Consider the following 17,667-nt stretch of genomic DNA (forward strand, 5'->3'; position numbering starts at 1 on the left):
GCTATTATTAAAGAGTGGAATCTTTGGTCATAGATGAAAGCTGGGTTGTTAAAGGCGCTTTTGAGGCGCGCCCGAGGCGCTAGGCGCACAAGGCACTGGGAAGAACGCCTCTTCCCACGCGAGGCGGGCGCTGTTCGCCAGGCGCGCGCCTAGGCGTGCCTCGTGCGCCTTTGCACGTCAACGAAGGCGCAATCAAGGCACGATCGAGGCACCGTGATCGATCGTGAATAGATATGGATTTTAAACCAAAAAAAAACATTCCAAATCAACGTTATTTGGAATTAGGGCACGGGAAATAGGAGAAGAAAACGCAGGAAGGTGGAAGAGAACGCAGGAACGGAGGAAGAAACCTGAACCCTTTTTCATCCGTCGCCGTCGCGCCATCGCTGAGGAAGAAACCCAAGTCCATCGTTGTCGCGCCATCGCTGAGGAAGAAATCCAAGTATGTTTTCATTCTTTTTTCCTGTTTTTTCTGTTCTTCACTTCGTCTTCTTCGTCTCTTCTTCTTTTTCGTCTGTAATCATCTTCTTCTTCTCTTCTTCTCTTCGCTTCTTCGTTTCTATATCTTTTTTTCTTCTGCAGTTCTGTATCTTCTTTTCTTTGTGTTGCTGCTGTACAGTTCGTGTTCTGCTTTGCTGTGTTGCTGCTATCCAGTTTCGTGTTCTGCTTTGCTCAGCTGCTGTCCAGTTCGTGTTCTGCTTTGTTGTGATTCTGTCCAGTTCGTGTTCTGTTGTGCTACTGTCCGGTTTTATTTTATTTTGGTTTTCTGTTTTTTAATTTTTGCAGGTTGTGTTTGCTTACTGCTGTCCGATTTTTAAATTTTGTTGTTGTGCTACTGTTTGTATTGGTGCTGCTGTTTTTTAATTTTTGTAGGTTGCATTTTTACTTTCTAGTTCCTATTGCTGTCCGGTTTTTTAATTTTGTTGCTGTGATGCTGTTCGTATTGGTGTTGTTGTCTGCTGTCCGATATTTCATTTTTTTACTATTTTTTTATTTTTGTTTGTCTTGTTTTGCTTTTTGTTTTTTTACTATTGCTGGTACTGTACAGTGTACAGTACTTTTCTATTGCTGGTACCATATTAATTTTATTTTATTTTTAATTTTTCAGATTATTTTCTTGTTCAATTATCATGGAAGGTAGTAGTGATACTCCAACATATATATCAAAAGATCCGGGATGGAATTATTTTCAAAGAGTTAATCCGGATAATAAAAATGATTTAATTTGTAACTTTTGTCAAAAAGTTACAAAAGAGGGTATTTATCGTGCAAAACAACATCTTGTTGGGGGGTTTCGAAATACTACGACTTGCAAAAAATGTCCACCTCATGTACGTGAAGAAATTAAAAATTTCATGGAGAAAAAGGCAGAGAAAAGTAATCTTTCTCAACTTGCGACATTGGACTTTGAGGATGTAGACCCTCTTGGTGATGATATTGATATGGATAATATTGGAGCTAAAGGTGTGCCGCCTATAAGTACAAGTACAAGTTCTAGATCAGTGAATATGCAAAAAAGGCCCAGACAAATAGGTCCAATGGATACGTATTTTGCTCCTAATGTACAAAAAATTGTTGAAAGTAGAAAGGGTAAAGAAAGACAATCTACGATAAATGAGGCATACAAGAAAGAATTGAGGGAAAAAGCTTGTATGGCCATAACTGAGTGGGCAATTTCATTTAATGCCGTTAATTATTCAAGCTTCAAAAGAATGTTGGACTTGGTTGGCCAATATGGCATAGGTCTAAAAGGACCTAGTTATCATGAGGTGCAGGTTCCTTTTCTAAAAAAAGGTTGATAGTGTGACAAATGATTACATTAAGTCGTGTGAAACAGAATAGGCCAAGTATGGTTGTAGTTTGATGGCAGATGGGTGGACAGACAAAAGGCAGAGAACATTGATTAATTTTTTAGTGAATTCTCCTAAAGGTTCAATTTTCATCAAATCAGTTGATGCTTCTGATTATGCAAAGACTGGAGAGAAAATATTTCAGTTGCTTGATCGATTTGTGGAGCGTGTAGGAGAAGTAAATGTTGTTCAAGTTGTTACAGATAGTGCAAGTAACAATGTGCTTGCTGGTAAGAATCTATTTAATTCTTTCTTATCAATATGCTTTTTCTTATATATGTTAAATTTATCTACTTTTCTAACTTCGTTTGTAGGAAAATTATTAGAAGCAAAAAGGCCACACTTGTATTGGACTCCTTGTGTTGCTCACTGCGTTGACTTGATCTTAGAAGATATAGGGAAATTGCCTGATTTTAAAGCAACATTGAAGAAGGCAATGAGTGTGAATGCTTACATTTATGTTCGCCCCGGCATGGTAAATATGTTGAGGCAATTCACAAGACAAAAAGAGCTTTGTCGGGCAGGTGTCACAAGATTTGCTACAGCTTTTCTTACTCTTGAAAGGATGCACCTACAGAAGTAAAATTTAAGAAAAATGTTCATTTCAAAAGATTGGATAGAGAGTAAATGGGAAAAAGAAGCGGCGGGGAAGAAGGTAGCTAAAATTATCATGACACTTAGATTTTGGAGTAGTATTGTGCATATTTTAAATATATATGGCCCTTTAGTTCGTGTTCTGAGACTGGTTGATGGCGAAAGAAAACTTGCAATGGGCTATGTTTATGAGGCTATGGATAGGGCAAAAGAAACAATTATGAAGGCCTTCAAGGAGAAAGAAGAGAAATACAAAGAAGTGTTTGAGATCATTGATGCGAGATGGGAATGTCAACTTCATCGACCTCTGCATACTGCAGGACATTATTTGAATCCAGAATATTTTTATTCATACACAGATTCAAATATCTGTGGAGAAGTGGTGAATGGTTTGTTTGAAACTATGGAGAGATTGGTTTCAAGCGCTGCCAAGCAAGATAAAATCACTACCCAGCTCTCTATATATCGAAAGGCAGAAGGGCTATTTGGGAGGAATGTAGCAATTAGACATAGAAGAATATTATCTCCAGCAGAATGGTGGGAATGCTATGGAGCAAATACCCCAGAATTGCAAAAATTTACTATTAAAGTGCTTAGCCTCACTTGTAGTGCTTCTGGTTGTGAGCGCAATTGGAGTGTATTTGAGCAGGTATGTAATAAATATAAATGTTTGATACTATTAGTATGCTACTTTTATAAGTAGAAAATATTCTTTGATATTTTATTATACTTATTGTGATTTTTGACATTTTGTTGATTCACAGCAAAAAAAGAAATAGGCTAGCTCAGTAACGCTTAAATGATTTGGTATTTGTGAAATACAATCGTGCCTTAAAGCTTCGGTACGATGCACGTGATAAGATTGACCCCATCTCTTTGACAGATATTGATGATAGTAATGAATGGTTGATGGGTAGAATGGATGGAGAAAGTGATAATGAAGAAGATGAGTTGGTTTTTGAAGGTGATGACTTGACATGGGATGTCGTTGCTAGGGCTAGTGGAGCTGAAGAGCCTAAATATTGTACTAGAGGAAAAAATATTACATCCATGACCTCTAGTTCACATGCTAGGCCTAAACAAGTCGAGAAGGGAAATGCATCTTCCTCTATGAGACACTCATCTCTAAGACTTAGAGATGAAGAAGAAGAAGAAGAAATTGAATTTGAAGAAGATGAAGATAACGAAGAAGAGGAATACAATGAGGATGATCTTGAGCTTGATGATTAATTTGACTTATTACACTTGTTTTGATGGACTTTGTTAGTTTAAATTAGAAAGTTGAAACTTGAAAGTTTGAAACTTTTATTAATTTTATCATGGTGTTGTTTTACTTGTTATATTTGATATTGATGTGTGTGGAATATTAATAGTTATCATATTTAACATAGTATATGAGTGTGGCAAAAGGTTAGTAGTCATCAACCTCATGTTCAAGAGGCGCGCGCCTCGGGCGCGCCTCGCGCCTCGGGCGAGCGGTGCGCTTCGCGCCTCTAACAACACTGGATGAAAGGCTAAATGACACTGTTAGAAGTTCATACTATGTTGCTCCTGAAGGCCTACATAGATCATACAACACTGAAGCAGATATGTGGAGCATCGGTGCCATAACTTACATTGTACTATGTGGAAGTAAGATTTTGTGAAGAGGTTTTTGAACAAGGATTACAGGAAAAGGATGATAGCTGTTCAGGTTTTAAGTAAGTTGTTAAACTGTTGTTTACTCAAATTTCATGTTATCAATTATAAAAATACATGAGATTCATGAAATTACTAGATGATATTTAAATCTTCTATTCTCTAAATTATTTAAACGACTTTTTTACTAGATATTTTTGTGATGCTTTTCATTTGATAGCAAATATACGTTTCTTTTGTTAGCATTTCGAGCCGCAAAACTCATTTTTTGTGTTGCGGAAACCCCGAAACTAGCCACGGATCCATGCGAAAATATATAAAATAATCTTGTACATGTTTGTCTACACTAGATCTACGTTAGATCTACATGAAAAGAGCGTTACCCTTGTAGCGATGCCCTTCGCTTATCCCGCTCATCCAAAGGTTGTCAGATCTCATAGAGTGTCAAGTGAACACTCCTCATAGAGTGTCAAGTGAACACTCCTCTATACGTATCCACACGGACCAAAAGGTGGAGAGAACAACTTAGAGTGTGCTAGCACCCTTGAGAAGTCTTGGTAATGGAGGATGAGAGGGAGAGAAAAACTAGAGAGGAAAAAGAAGTGAATGAGCACACCATGCAATTCATTCACACACCTAAAGTGGCCGGCCACTTAATGGAGGTTTAATATCTCTATGGAACACCAAGAGTCATGGCTCTTGGTCTTCCTCATGAGGTGGCACACATTGATGTAGCCTTGATGATGTGGAACACCATCATTGGCCGGCCCATGCCAAGTCACCATGACGTGTCATTTGGTCAAGTCAAACTTGACCCTTCATCTTCCCTCTCAAGTCAAGTCAAACTTGATCTTTTTATCTCCCATGGTTGATCAAACCTAACCTTTGATTCAAGTCAATTTAATTTAATGAATCTCTATTCATTAAATTAAATTGACTCAATGAATCATAGTCAAAATTAGACTAATTCAACACATGAATCAAATTGAGTTCAACTCAATTAGTCTAATTTGGATTACTCTTAATTCAATTTGGTTTATCATATGAACCTAATCTTCTTGGTCCATCATATGAACCTAATCTCCATCTAATTGCCCTTTGTGTGTGACCCTATAGGTTCTTGTAATGTTGGCAATGCTCCTAAACTCATTTAGAAACATAAGTAATGAGCGATATCTAGCAACACATTATTACTACCCAAGTTACAAGAATGTTGAGATCCAACATCACCTCTGTGACTACTAATTGTGACTCTCACAATATGTGACAATGTCCTTCTATCCTAGACATCTAGATTGATCAATTGAGGCATAGACCGTATCATCCTCTAATCAATCTATCTCTTGAACTCCAAATAGACTCACTCTAATCAAATGAGCTCAATATCTCATATTGACTCATTTGGGCATGGTCATGCACTTAGTGGTCTCACTCTATCAAGAATCATGATGTCACTTCCGTCATATAGGAGAGATAGATCTCATCTACATCACTCATATCCCTCCGCATAATTTGTTACATACCCAGTAGTCGCCTTTATAGTCTACCCATTTACGGGTGACGTTTGACGAAGCCAAAGTATGCAACTCCTTATATAGGGAACCATAGTGACTTCAGGTCCAATGACTGATAGTCATACTAATAATCACATGAGAAAGTATATGACACTCATATAACGATCCATGATACTTTCTCATGGCCGGTAATTCAATATACATTCTCCAATGCATATGCATGTGTCAACTTGATATCTAATATCCATGACTTATGAGATCAAGTCATCGAGTTGACCTACATGCTAGTCGCAGCGCATTAACATTGTCCCTGAATGTTAATACTTGACTAGGAATGATTAAGAGTAGTATTCTATATATCATCCCACTATCAATTCAACCAATCGATTGATATAGATAAGAACCTTCCACTCAAGGACGCTATTATACTTAGTTATTTGGCACCAATACAAGTAAGTATAATAACTATAAAGAAATACCTTTATATATATAGGAATATGATACATCGAATCCATATAACAATTATCACATGATTAACTCTAGGGTTGTCACTAACATCTTTTGTGTTAGCTCAACCTTGGTTGTGAAATGAACAAAGGCAAATTCCTCTTGACATGCTTGTATATATGTTAATCAAATTATACCTCCGCACTTCTCCTCTAAAACAGGTTGCACTAAAGGTACTGTATATACATGTCATGGGGATTGGCTTAATAGTGTATAAAGGATATTCAATCAATTTGACGTAGCTTAATTTTGTTAAGCGACCACAATATTTCTTCACAGTTATCCGGCATTCTAAACAGAACTTAAGATTATATCAGGAATTACTCTAATTTGTTAGAATCTTTTTGTTTCAACAGGCACTATCCAAAACTATAACTGAGGATGAACTCTTCTATCTGCATGCAATTGCAATTTAAGTTTCTACAAGATTTCCTTAGATAACTTTTAGGTGGTATATTGCCTATTTTGGTCATGTTTTTCAACTAAAAAAATGGTATTTTTGGTCTTTTTTAAAGTAATTATTAAAAAACTTATGTATTTCTAAACACAAAATTGTTACAAAAATAGACATGATTGAATTAATAACTTTGTATTATTTATTTACAGTTAAATTTGAGGAATGTGAGTCCTGAAGATATATGTGCTAATACTAAATGTAGGCTACTTTATTGGTTTTCGGATGAATTAGTTATTGTAGAATGTCAAATTGCATCCATAGATCCAAATACAAAAGTACATCACGTTATTCTTGATGGATTATGTTGGAAAATTTGGGTTGATAAGATTTTAGTGGAAAAGGTGGACTTAATTCGACCAAATGATGAAATGCAATTTCTCGATGACGTAATAGGAAGCATGGTTGCATGGTTATCTAAATTTATAGTATTATATGTGATGCGGATACGTTAGAGGGCCCAAAGGGAATTAAGGGAAAGAAGAGGGGCGTTTTGGTCTTTTGGGGTAAGTAGGTTTTGTTTTAAAAGGGCACACTATTCACCAGCAGGAGAGGGGATTTTTTGGACGCTGGTCTCACCATCGCCAGCCCCCTGACACGAGGCTCCTCACCAGCTCCGATGCCGGCCGCGCCTCTTCTCTCCCTCCTTCCCTCCGGCCTGCACCTCATCGCTGCCAAGAGGAAGAGAGAGGCTTTGGGCTACTTCGCCAGCGCCGCCCGAAAGGGCGAAGGATTGCTCGTTATGCCTCCGCCGCTAGCCAAGGGAGGGTTTTCTCCCTCTCACCTCCTTCGCCAGCACCGCCAGAAAGGGCGAAGGACTGCTCGTTTTGCCTCCGCCGCCAGCCAAGGGAGGGTTTTCTCCCTCTCACCTCCTTCGCCAGCGCCACCGGAAAGGGCGAAGGACTGCTCATTTTGCCTCCGCCGCCCAGCTCGCACGCGAGGGAGGAGTCCCTTCCCTACGCACGGCGTCGCCCAGGAGCTCAGCTGTCACCTCCGACGGCCACCTCCGCCATCCCCAGCGGGCAGCGCTGCCTCCAGCGACCACCTCCGCTACCCCCAGCGCCCACCGCCGCTATCCCAGCAGCCGGCGCCGCCTCCAGCGGCCATCGTAACTGCCCACCGCTGCCTCTACCAGCCGCTGCCACCTCGGCCTATGGCCTTACAGTCGACTCTGGTGTGCTCATAGTCGACTCCGATGGCTCTACAGTCGATGTCTACCGTTTTCTGCGCGGATCTAACCATTGCTGTGTGTCGGCCATCGAGTCGTTCTATTTAGTTTCGTACCGTTATCATGCTTGTGAGTTATCAACATTATCTGACCTGCGTGCCGTGTGCTGGCCTGCGAGCTGCTATCATATTCGGCCTGTGTCTCGTCCTCTTGGATCCATGTTGCATTGAATTTCGTGTCGACGCCCCCAGATCCGACTCCTCAGCTGGCTCACATCCATCCACTTGTCTGGGCCACTACGACTCGATTGACACCGCGATCAGCTCACCTATCCATCCGAGGGCGCCCCCCCGGCCAGGGTACGTCTTTGTATTCATTTCGTATTTATTACACTGTTCTACTATTATTCAACTGATCATATATTTATGGGATTCGTCTCGAGCACCGGGGTACCAGAGACCGGGGCAACCCGGTCGCTGGCTGCAGGGATTGTTAACCAGAGGACTTCAGGCGACTTGGTCAATGCAGAAGACAGCTCGCCACCGGGTCATGAGGATGCGGTCAAACTTCCAGACACGTCACACCGGCAGGTCCGTCTTCTCAGTATCCCGACAGGATCAATATGATTGACACATATTTTACTAATTTATGTGGATTGGAAGTTTAATCGTTGTTATGTAATAACTAGTTTGTTAGAGATCACTTCGTATCTTGTTTTGGATCTTCAGACTTTGTTTTAGTATAATAAAAAATAATGACTTTTATTAATTTTGTATGGATTAGATTTGTACTAAATTTATTGTAAAATTTTGATTTATTATTTTCGTCAATGAAATTGATTTTTTAAAATATAGATAAGACCATCAACAACACACGTTTACACGCTATGAATTAGAATATTAACAGCATGCATTTGCAATTTACGGAAACTACATTCCATAGCGCACAATGCATACAGTGGAAAATATTATTTGCAGCGTGCTTTGCACATCGCGAAAAATATTTTTCGCAGCGTGCAAAGCACACTGTCAATAACATAGGACTTTCAACAACTTTTAATTATGCAGTGTGCAATGCATGCTACAGAAAGTGAATTTGCATGCTTGAAAAGTCACTTTTGTTGTAGAAAAAATTGGAGAAACATGATTATCTTCAAAAAAGAAAAATGTTAATGATTGAAACTAGATCCTTATCGATATTAGGTCTTGCAAAAAACCAACCACCAAACCTATTAGTGATCGACACTGGGCCTGTCCATACATGTCTACTAGGCTTCGACCAACTTATCGACCAGTCGGATAACTCATTGAGGCTCCAAGGAGTCGTTAATTGAAATACGGATCCCCTTGCGAGATAGAACCCTGAACGTCGAGCTTAACTTGATATGAATACGAGAAGAGCTGGGACAAGTTAGGAGTTTAGTAAGAATAGAACTGGACGGGGGCAAAGTCACTGAAGTAGAGGGGCCCTGAGTAGAAGCCTAACCGATCGGTGGGAGAGAGAGCTTCTAGACGATCGAAGGGTGGCTTAAAGAGGAGTCGGTTCTGTGTGTGCTTAATTCACCCAGCTACAGTATTTCTTACAAAAATCTTCGCAGCGGGAGAGGCATGTACTGGAGTGGTCGGTCGTCGTCTCTTTTGGGAGATCCTCAATGGTGCTTCTTCGTCAGAGGCCACTGATTCTGATGAAATCCACATTGGTACCATAGAGATCCGTGGCAGTGGCATCTCCCCTTACTAGCTACCGCATCACTACCAGATGTCCCGCTAGCGACTGCTCCCTCAATCGGTTGAACATCTTATTTTGTAAAAATGGCATAGCCGTGACTATTCAGCACGGTCTTGTCCAACTTTAGGACTTAGATTATTGAAGCTGTCCACATTATTCGAGATGTAAAAAGAAGAAAAAGAATCATAATCAGCTAACATATGGGCTTAGGTCAAATTTTTTACTAAAGGAAAACTGTAGCCTGCCTCGATTGGGCTTAACCCAAAAATATAGAGGAGACCCTCCTGAAGTAACTTGGTGATGTCAAACTTTAGACTAGCTAAGGTTTTGATGGTGGACACGAATGTAGGCTGTGAACAAAAATTGTGTAGCTCGGGAGCCTTCGGCAATTCCATCTACTAGTCGATTAGCCATGACACCGGAGGGACTGATTGGATATATATGTAGTGAGATTTCCATTCCTTATTAGAAGTGGGTATCTTGTCAAAAAAGACACATTTGAGACAGACTTAGAAAAAGAAACCCCCTGTTCCATTTTTCTTAGGGTAATAGAAATAATGAAAGATGCAGGGTGAAGAGAGGCTTTATACAGACGAAAGAGAATGAATACTCCGCACAGTAGTCTAAATGAGTTGAGTGCTAATTTCTACAAGGGAATTTGAAAATGTTGTGAATTCTTTTAGAAAAAAGAGAGGAGGGGAAATCGAAGACCACATAGGAACTGGTCCTTGAAGAAAGCAATAAAATCAGGTGGAGGAAGGTGAGGTCGACTAGGGCATTCATTATGATAGTGCAGTGATTCTTAGGTATTTCAAAGTCTAGTCACAGAATGTCCATGTTCCCACTGTTGATGTGAGAGACAGTAAATGTATATTGTAAGTATCCCAGGTTGGTTTTAATGTAATCAACCAAGTTAAGTTAGATTCTATGTTATTTGATGTCTTGTGGCTAAGTGTGCAGAGACTTTGAAACACAAGAAATAAATCAAAAGATACAGCAGACGAAAAGGATGACACAGGAAGCGAGTCAACGGGCTCGGTGTATTTGAGGAATGAGAAGATGTTGAAGAGTACAATGGCATAAGAGAAGGACGCACATGGCGCTTCCGAGGGGCGAGAAGTCGGAGAGGAAGTTTGTTTGAGGAGAAAGCTGGAGTTGGGTTCGGACGATTCAACTCTAGATGATCGTTGAATCACCCAAGTGACTGGAACAATCGGACAAGTCAACATGAAATTGACTTGTCCAAGCATCTAGACTTTGTTCTAATGCCCGAACTCCAGGCGCTTGGACCAGCCTAGTACAACGCAGGCTCTTCTTTGAACTGTTGCGGCAAGGATAACTCTCAGGGTCCACGTCAACACCAATCTAAGTGTCCAGATTGATCCAAGCGCCCAGGCCAGGATAAAATATTATCATCAAGTCGTTGAAGAGCCGTTGTAAAGCAGATAAGGTGCACCGCGAGGAGCGCCTTGACTTGTTCCAAGCCTCGAAGCTACCACGTCAACCAACGGATAAATTTGACCAGTAAGCTATAAATAGAACCCTGGTCCTAGGAGTTTAAGACAACACTCGTAAACGAATTGTATGCTTTCATCTCTTTAGTCTGTAATTTCTTTACTGAGCTTTCAAAGCTTGTAAGAGACTTCTCCGCTTTCCAAGAAAAAGATCTTTAGTGCTTTCATTGTCTTGGATTAGCAACCTCCCCGGTTGCAAATCAAGTAAAACACTCTTGACTCTTCTAGCTAGTCTCAAGGGACCTACATATATCACAAGGTGGGAATTGATATAGGAGCGTCTTGTGCCATGATCGGAAAAGAAGTGAGCAAGGCTGGAGAAGCCCAAAAGAAAAACAAGAGACTTATGGAGAAGAGAGGGGGGCTAAGGAAGGCTTTGATGGTTGTCGTAATCATTGTTGCCAAAAATCATTATTGTTGAACACTGGAAACAAAGACAAGTGCATTTGTTCTCTGCCCCACCTTGGCTCTTATAAAGCCTAGCATTCATAGATCATAGTTGTTCGATCTAGCGAATGAGGGGACAGGATCTCCATACCCATTGTTTGATCCCAAGTTAAATCAACAGTAATCCTAATGGTCGTCTCGAAAGAGAGAATTGCATAGGGTTGTGCCATGTGGCAATGCCTCATTTAACCCACATTTATGATAAATGTGGCAAAGCTAATCATCACGCAGATATGTAATCACACGTATTACTCACATTAAAAGTGTCTTACTCACATTAATAGCACCTCACAATCATTCTTTCAAGGCAAGGAAGGTACAGAGGCGATAAGTTAGTGAGAGGACAATTACCCTAAGAAAACCACTCGGTTTGCAAAGATGGATCGTACTGCATAAGCCCTCCGGATAAAAACAGTCGAGTCTCCAACTGATGCGGAGGTCAAAGTCTATAAAGGTCAAAGTTCGTGAAAGGGTCGGACTGTCGGTCGAGCCTTTTGAAAGACTCCAGATCGGATCCCTCGAGCCATCGGGCCTTGCTTCCTTAAGACTCTCGATCGGATTCCTCAAGTCGTTGGGCCTTACTCCCTAAAGACTCTCGACCGAATCGCCCAAGTCACTGGGCTTTGCTCCTTAAGACGAATCACTTGAGTCATTGGACTTTGCTCCCTTAAGATAACTCATAAACAAAGACCCCACTCCTAGGGTAGAACACCCCTCAGCTCCTTATAAAATAAACAGGTTGTACTCTTAGGTCTGCTAACTCGTTAGCTAAAACTAGGCTCTTTTACAGATCCACCGTTCCCTTAGTTGGGTCAAGCCCCAAAGAGTCCAATGTGCCTCACATATTATGGCCCAATGCCGCAATTAATGCTCCACGTAGTGTTGTCGAAAGCGTGTGGGACAATATATTTATAGAGATACGAAATACCTATAATATATGAACAATGTGACTACTGAATATGATAAAAATACACTAACAAAATACTTTCCTTATTTTGATATACTATTGAATCATAATATTTATTTAAAACAGAAATTATAAAGTGTTATAAAAGGATCCCACCTCACAGGCTGAAGTCATCATAAAAAATCTATTAACTTCCATTATTCTTATATATTTTCACCACCTCACCTGATAGTTAAGGATTCCTAATCTATCTGTTGACATTTCTTCTTTCTCCCTTTTTTTTATATTCTCTATAAACCCCATCTTTCCGAGGTCTTCTTCCCGTCAACCCTCCAGATTCTCTTCCACCTCTAATCATTTAACGGTCACTGGTTTCATAATTTATTATTATTATTATTTTCATATAATCTGAACGTCTAAATTAACGTAATCATCTTTTCACTGTAAAAAAGGACTCATGGGGCCGCCGCGGCAGCAGAGGACTGATTGGTTGGGAGTGTGAGTGAGCACATGGAGTGGTGGCGTTGATGGGCTCTGGCCCAAGGCGTGGTCAGATACGCGAGTGTGTTCGCGGTGAGTGACACGGTCCCACGCCAAAGGGGATCTCGAGGCTCCCGCAGCGCGAGCCACCGACGACCGATGCCTTGGCCTTCTTTAACCTCGCGATCGACGGAGAAGACTGGATCCCGGAAGGAACCGCAGGTTCGATAAGCATCGCGGCGTGTGTTGATGAGTCAGGGAAGGCCGACGGCGGCACCGCAGGAGGCGGCGCCGGGGACCTGGGTGATGGGCACGCCGGTTCCGCCATACGCCCCGCCACCAGCCGGGTGGAGCGTAGCCGACTACGGGTTTCCCGCTTCCGCATCCAGTAACAGGGCCGGCAACCCTTATTTGGACTCTTCCGCTGCCCCGATCGGCGGTCAGGCCGGTGGCAATCCCTACGTGAATGTTTCCCCTGTTCCCAACAAGAGTGTGTTGATTAATGCTCAAAATCTTCTTCTCAAAACTAGCTTCCTAGGGTTTTCTTTCTCAATACTTCTTAGTTTTCATGCCATTTTTTTTCCCTTTCTGGTTCTTCGTTTTAGATCCTACGGAGACGATACTGAAGGTGCTTGGACGATGTGGGAAGAAATTTGAAGATACCTCAAGGAAGGCCGCTGGCGCAGCTGGACATGTCTGGCAACACCGTATGTTTCTGAATCCTTCTATCAGTACGCATATTGTTAACGTTAGTAAGTAATTCATTCGTGAAAGGAATAAGTTGAGAGATAATTGTGGAGAAATTTATAGATCCTTTCCTATATCTACCAAGATGCACAAACAAGGCTGAACTAGTGAGGATCAGAGATCTTAATGTCTATAGAAACTCTTATCATAGGTCCTGAAATTTTTATCATGAAAGAGAGTATGTGTTCCCCCCTTCTACTGTGATTGTTATTCAAATTATTGTAGCTGATAATTACCTTGCATGTTTTTTCATCCTGTCTGGTACACCAGCTCTGGGCCATATACTGAAGCAAGAGTCAACTACAATGCTATTGGAAATAGAAAAACATCAGCCTTATAATAGTTTGTCCAACCCATCCCCAATTATGCTTATGCATCATGATAGAAATACTACTTTAGTAGTTTACACTAGGAGGCCTTGTCTTGGTGTGCATCATTACATGTTTTTTTTTGTCCGCAAAGCATTTTAGGCAGGAAAGAATTATATATGAGGTGTGTATAATTTTTTAAAGTTTAACTTTGTCTTATAATTAAAATGTTGATCATTTGGTCATGTGTGGGGGATGCAATGAACTGATCAGCCTAATTTTGCAAAGAAAATTCAATGGGCCGACTTTGGGACTTTGAATCGGCTTAACTAATAAAGTAACAGTCAAACAAATTAGTCAAGCACCATCTGGTTCAATTCTAGTGTACAATGGCAGGCGCATGACTTCGGAGAAAAAAAATCTTTTCCATCCTTAGCTAACTTGGGGTAAGCTTATATAGCTAACTTGGCAAGCGGTTATAAGCTTGCCAAGGGACGCAAATGTGCAGAATCACCTTTACTATTCTAGTGGACAATGTAATTTACTCTGCAGGTAATACAATTTCTAGAGAAGCAAATGCACTAGAATTCACATCCAATATAAATGCACTGGAATAACAAATCAAATATTTAATTACTATTTGTTTGTATCTTTGCCAGACAGCCAATTTTTTCTGACACTTGATTTTTGTTGCAATGTTCAAGAAGTTTAACAGGCCATCATTTCCATTCGAGGCATTGAAATTTTAAAAAAAAAAAACAGCAGGTAACAGAGAACTTTCTGAACAAGATAAATGCTATGATACTAATAATTCTACACATTTTATTAGGTTTGCCATGGGATTAATTTTATTATTCTCTGTTGTATGGCAGTTAAAACCAGTCCTAGTTTCACAGATGCAGCATTGGCTAGGATTACACAGGGAACAAAAGTTCTTGCAGAAGGTGGGAACGACAAGGTTTTCCAGCAAATCTTCAATACTTATCCCGGAGAACAACTTTGGAAATCCTATGCCTGCTATGTTTCTACATCAGTGGGTCCTGTGATAGGAACATTGTATCTATCCACAGCCAGAATTGCATTCTGCAGTGACAACCCTGTAAGCCACAGTACTGCCACCTCTGGTCAACAGGAGATGACGAACTATAAGGTGCCCCGTCAAAATTCTTGTCAGGAAAAATTAGTAAAACTATACTTATGTTGTCAGGATTTTGTTTGATTGAATATAGCCCATCAAAAACTTTGTTAGACTACTACTTCCAATTGTCAGATTCACTAAAACCCGATATTACATCTATATGCAGGTAGTTGTGCCTCTGGATCATCTGAGGGCGGTCAATCCCTCTGCTAACACTAGGGACCCTTCTGACAAATACATTCAAATCATCACCACCGACAACCATGAGTTCTGGTTCATGGGATTTATATCATATGATAAAGCCTTCAAGAACCTTAAAGAGGCCCTCCAATTTAGTCCTCGTAGTTCGTACTTCTAGCTTCAAATGCATTTCGTGGGACACTAGTTTGAAACACAATATGATTGAATCTGTAAAATAATGGTGAGCTGTCCCAAACCATCTATAAGAATTCTTAAAATGGTTATAAAGATGAGTCTGATGTCTTTTCTTTATTCGCTCTGCAAATTTAAGAAACATTAGATTTTTTGGGCTCCTGAGATCAACTGCATTTTGTGCCAATCCACCAACTGAATCCATTCTATTTGAATAATTCGTCGATCCACGTAATTGCAATTTTCCTTCTTTTTGTGCATTTCCTTTAACAATATTCGAATTGTTCGCATTGGAGCCGCCAAGGATTTACTTTGGCGCACGGCGTAGAAAATCTCTCATATCTTGGTGCACCTCTACGTGGACGATGACACGCATGTTTTTCGAATCTTCAAACAACACTCCACCGGCTTCTCGTGCAAAATCACATGCTGCTTCGAATACTTCCTGAACAACGGGTAGCAAAGATGAAGGAAAAATTAGTCATGAAAAAAAAAAATAGTGAGCTAGTTGCAACTCAAATTTATTACCTTTGAAGGGAAATCCTCGTAGAGGTAGGACGGCGTCATCTCGATTCTATTTCTATCGTTTTCCCAGAGCCTAATCTACAGAACATTTTTTGAAATATTTGTATTATAATTCATCAGGAAATTCGCAGAACACTCCAACTAGAATAATTATCATGAGAAACTAAAGCAAGCAACAAGTTTCAAAACCCAGAATGCAAACGATATATAGCTTTGTACCTAATTGATTGTGAGGACCTTTTCATTTGCGTTAAAAAAAAAAACATAATACCAGAAGTACGATCTCGTTGGAATTTAGAAATCTCTGGATGAATGAGCACCTGATCTGTAACATTTTCTGGAACTGTGGGTATCTTATTTGCAACTCGGGGATGTGCATTCTGCTGTAGGAAAGAAATAATCTGGAACGACAATTTTAAAAAGATGAGATAATCATGACAGCATAAATAGTTCCCTGCAATATATTTTTTTGAGTTATACTATCGATAAATAAACCAAGTATCAACAATTTTTTTTGAATCTTATACATGAATCGTCTTGTTTCTATTATGGCCTACCCCACTAATTTTGCTACATTGAATTCCCATGTGACAACGGATCAATGTTTGCATATAAAATAGCACACTTAATCGAAACAGGGTATAGCTTGACCTTTGACCTTCATTTTTTCCTTACCCGCCTTTAATCTTGGCTCCCCTTTCTGCCCTATTACTATAAATGTATCCTTACTCTAAATTTCACAGTTGTTGCATACCATATTCATTGCCAATGGTCAAAAAAAAAAAAAATAGATGTAAAGTCCCACAGGAAATATAACAGGCCAACACAATAATTGAAACAAGATGAGAAGAAAGTTGCAGCTAAAGTGAAAGAATCTCAAAAGTTTAGACTGTTTAAAATAATTAACCATATTTCTTTTTTCTATGTGCAAGTGCTAGTTACATAGAGGAACTTAACATTAGCAATATTTTAAAACAAATATCACGGCAAATAATAAAATTAATGCTTGCCTGTTCTGCTGTGATTCCATTCTCAAAAGCATTGTACAAACTCTCTCTTGTAATAGCTCCAACAATTAGGTTGGGAAGTTGATATTCAATCCTAAAGTTCAACAAACAAGCAAAATGAAACACTGCAATATCATGGGAATTGAAGGAGAATGATTAGACAGGATCACATTAATATCTTGACTTATGGCCATTATATTAAACTACACATCTCATTGATTTGTTTGAGAACCTTAGGTAGGTAGTTGAAAAGTAATATGCCTACTGTGGAGCTGTGCGTCAAATCATTTGAAATTGGCATTAGCTTCCAAAGCATGAGACTTATACATATTTGATTTTCTCGGTGTATGATAATGGAAGTTCCTACTGAATATCTTCAATTGCAATAATAAAGTGCACATAACCAAAATATTCAGCGTGGAACATGAACCTGACTGCAGAAGTTCAATTCAACATGCACAAACCAATAGCTACTAAGAATTTGAAATCATTATATCTGCAGGGGCATTAAAGATTTTTTATTACAGCAAACCTCGTATAACAGACCAGCCCAATGATGGAATACACGATTGTTAAAAAATTGACACTGTTTAGGAATTACTACTACCACTATTCAGGAACCTTTACCTTGAAAACAGACGTAGAATCTCAGAATATAATTTAGACGTTGAGTACGAATACATTCTGAAGTTTGTCTCCACCACAACAAAGCCCTGTGCACGAAAAACATATAAATGAGCATGGCTGATTACGAAGATAGGTGATGTTT

At 39.8% G+C, this 17,667-nt stretch overlaps 3 protein-coding genes across 6 annotated transcripts in view; 2 read left to right on the forward strand and 1 right to left on the reverse strand.

Annotated features, from left to right (window-relative positions):
• On the forward strand, positions 1–15,486 carry LOC121975405 (GEM-like protein 1). 2 transcript variants are annotated; one of them, XM_042527033.1, is made up of 5 exons: positions 1–442; positions 12,774–13,291; positions 13,407–13,508; positions 14,729–15,006; positions 15,161–15,486. In XM_042527033.1, exons 2-5 carry the CDS (start codon positions 13,051–13,053, stop codon positions 15,350–15,352), a joined length of 813 nt encoding a protein of 270 aa, XP_042382967.1. In that variant the 5' UTR covers positions 1–442; positions 12,774–13,050; the 3' UTR covers positions 15,353–15,486. The 2 variants fall into 2 exon arrangements, with proteins under 2 accessions (XP_042382967.1, XP_042382968.1); XM_042527034.1 differs by lacking the exon at positions 1–442 and adding an exon at positions 8,151–8,315.
• Positions 1,670–4,434, forward strand: LOC121975406. The gene is made up of 2 exons (XM_042527035.1): positions 1,670–2,080; positions 2,165–4,434. The coding sequence occupies exons 1-2, from the start codon at positions 1,864–1,866 to the stop codon at positions 2,431–2,433; spliced, it is 486 nt and encodes a 161-aa protein (XP_042382969.1). The 5' UTR covers positions 1,670–1,863; the 3' UTR covers positions 2,434–4,434.
• Positions 15,380–17,667, reverse strand: part of LOC121975404 (general transcription and DNA repair factor IIH subunit TFB2-like) — a 13,286-nt gene continuing 10,998 nt past the window's right edge. For 2 of the 3 annotated variants that reach the window (XM_042527030.1, XM_042527031.1), the window contains exons 11-15: positions 17,526–17,611; positions 16,902–16,992; positions 16,212–16,292; positions 15,895–15,969; positions 15,380–15,811 (exon numbers count right to left, since the gene is read on the reverse strand). In XM_042527030.1, coding sequence (XP_042382964.1) covers positions 15,674–15,811; positions 15,895–15,969; positions 16,212–16,292; positions 16,902–16,992; positions 17,526–17,611 — 471 coding nt within the window. In that variant the 3' untranslated portion in view covers positions 15,380–15,673. The remainder of the gene's footprint in view (positions 15,812–15,894; positions 15,970–16,211; positions 16,293–16,901; positions 16,993–17,525; positions 17,612–17,667) is intronic. The other variant, XR_006110320.1, reaches the window with a different exon arrangement.

Source organism: Zingiber officinale, chromosome 4B (assembly GCF_018446385.1).
Source record: "Zingiber officinale cultivar Zhangliang chromosome 4B, Zo_v1.1, whole genome shotgun sequence".
NCBI lineage: Eukaryota > Viridiplantae > Streptophyta > Magnoliopsida > Zingiberales > Zingiberaceae > Zingiber > Zingiber officinale.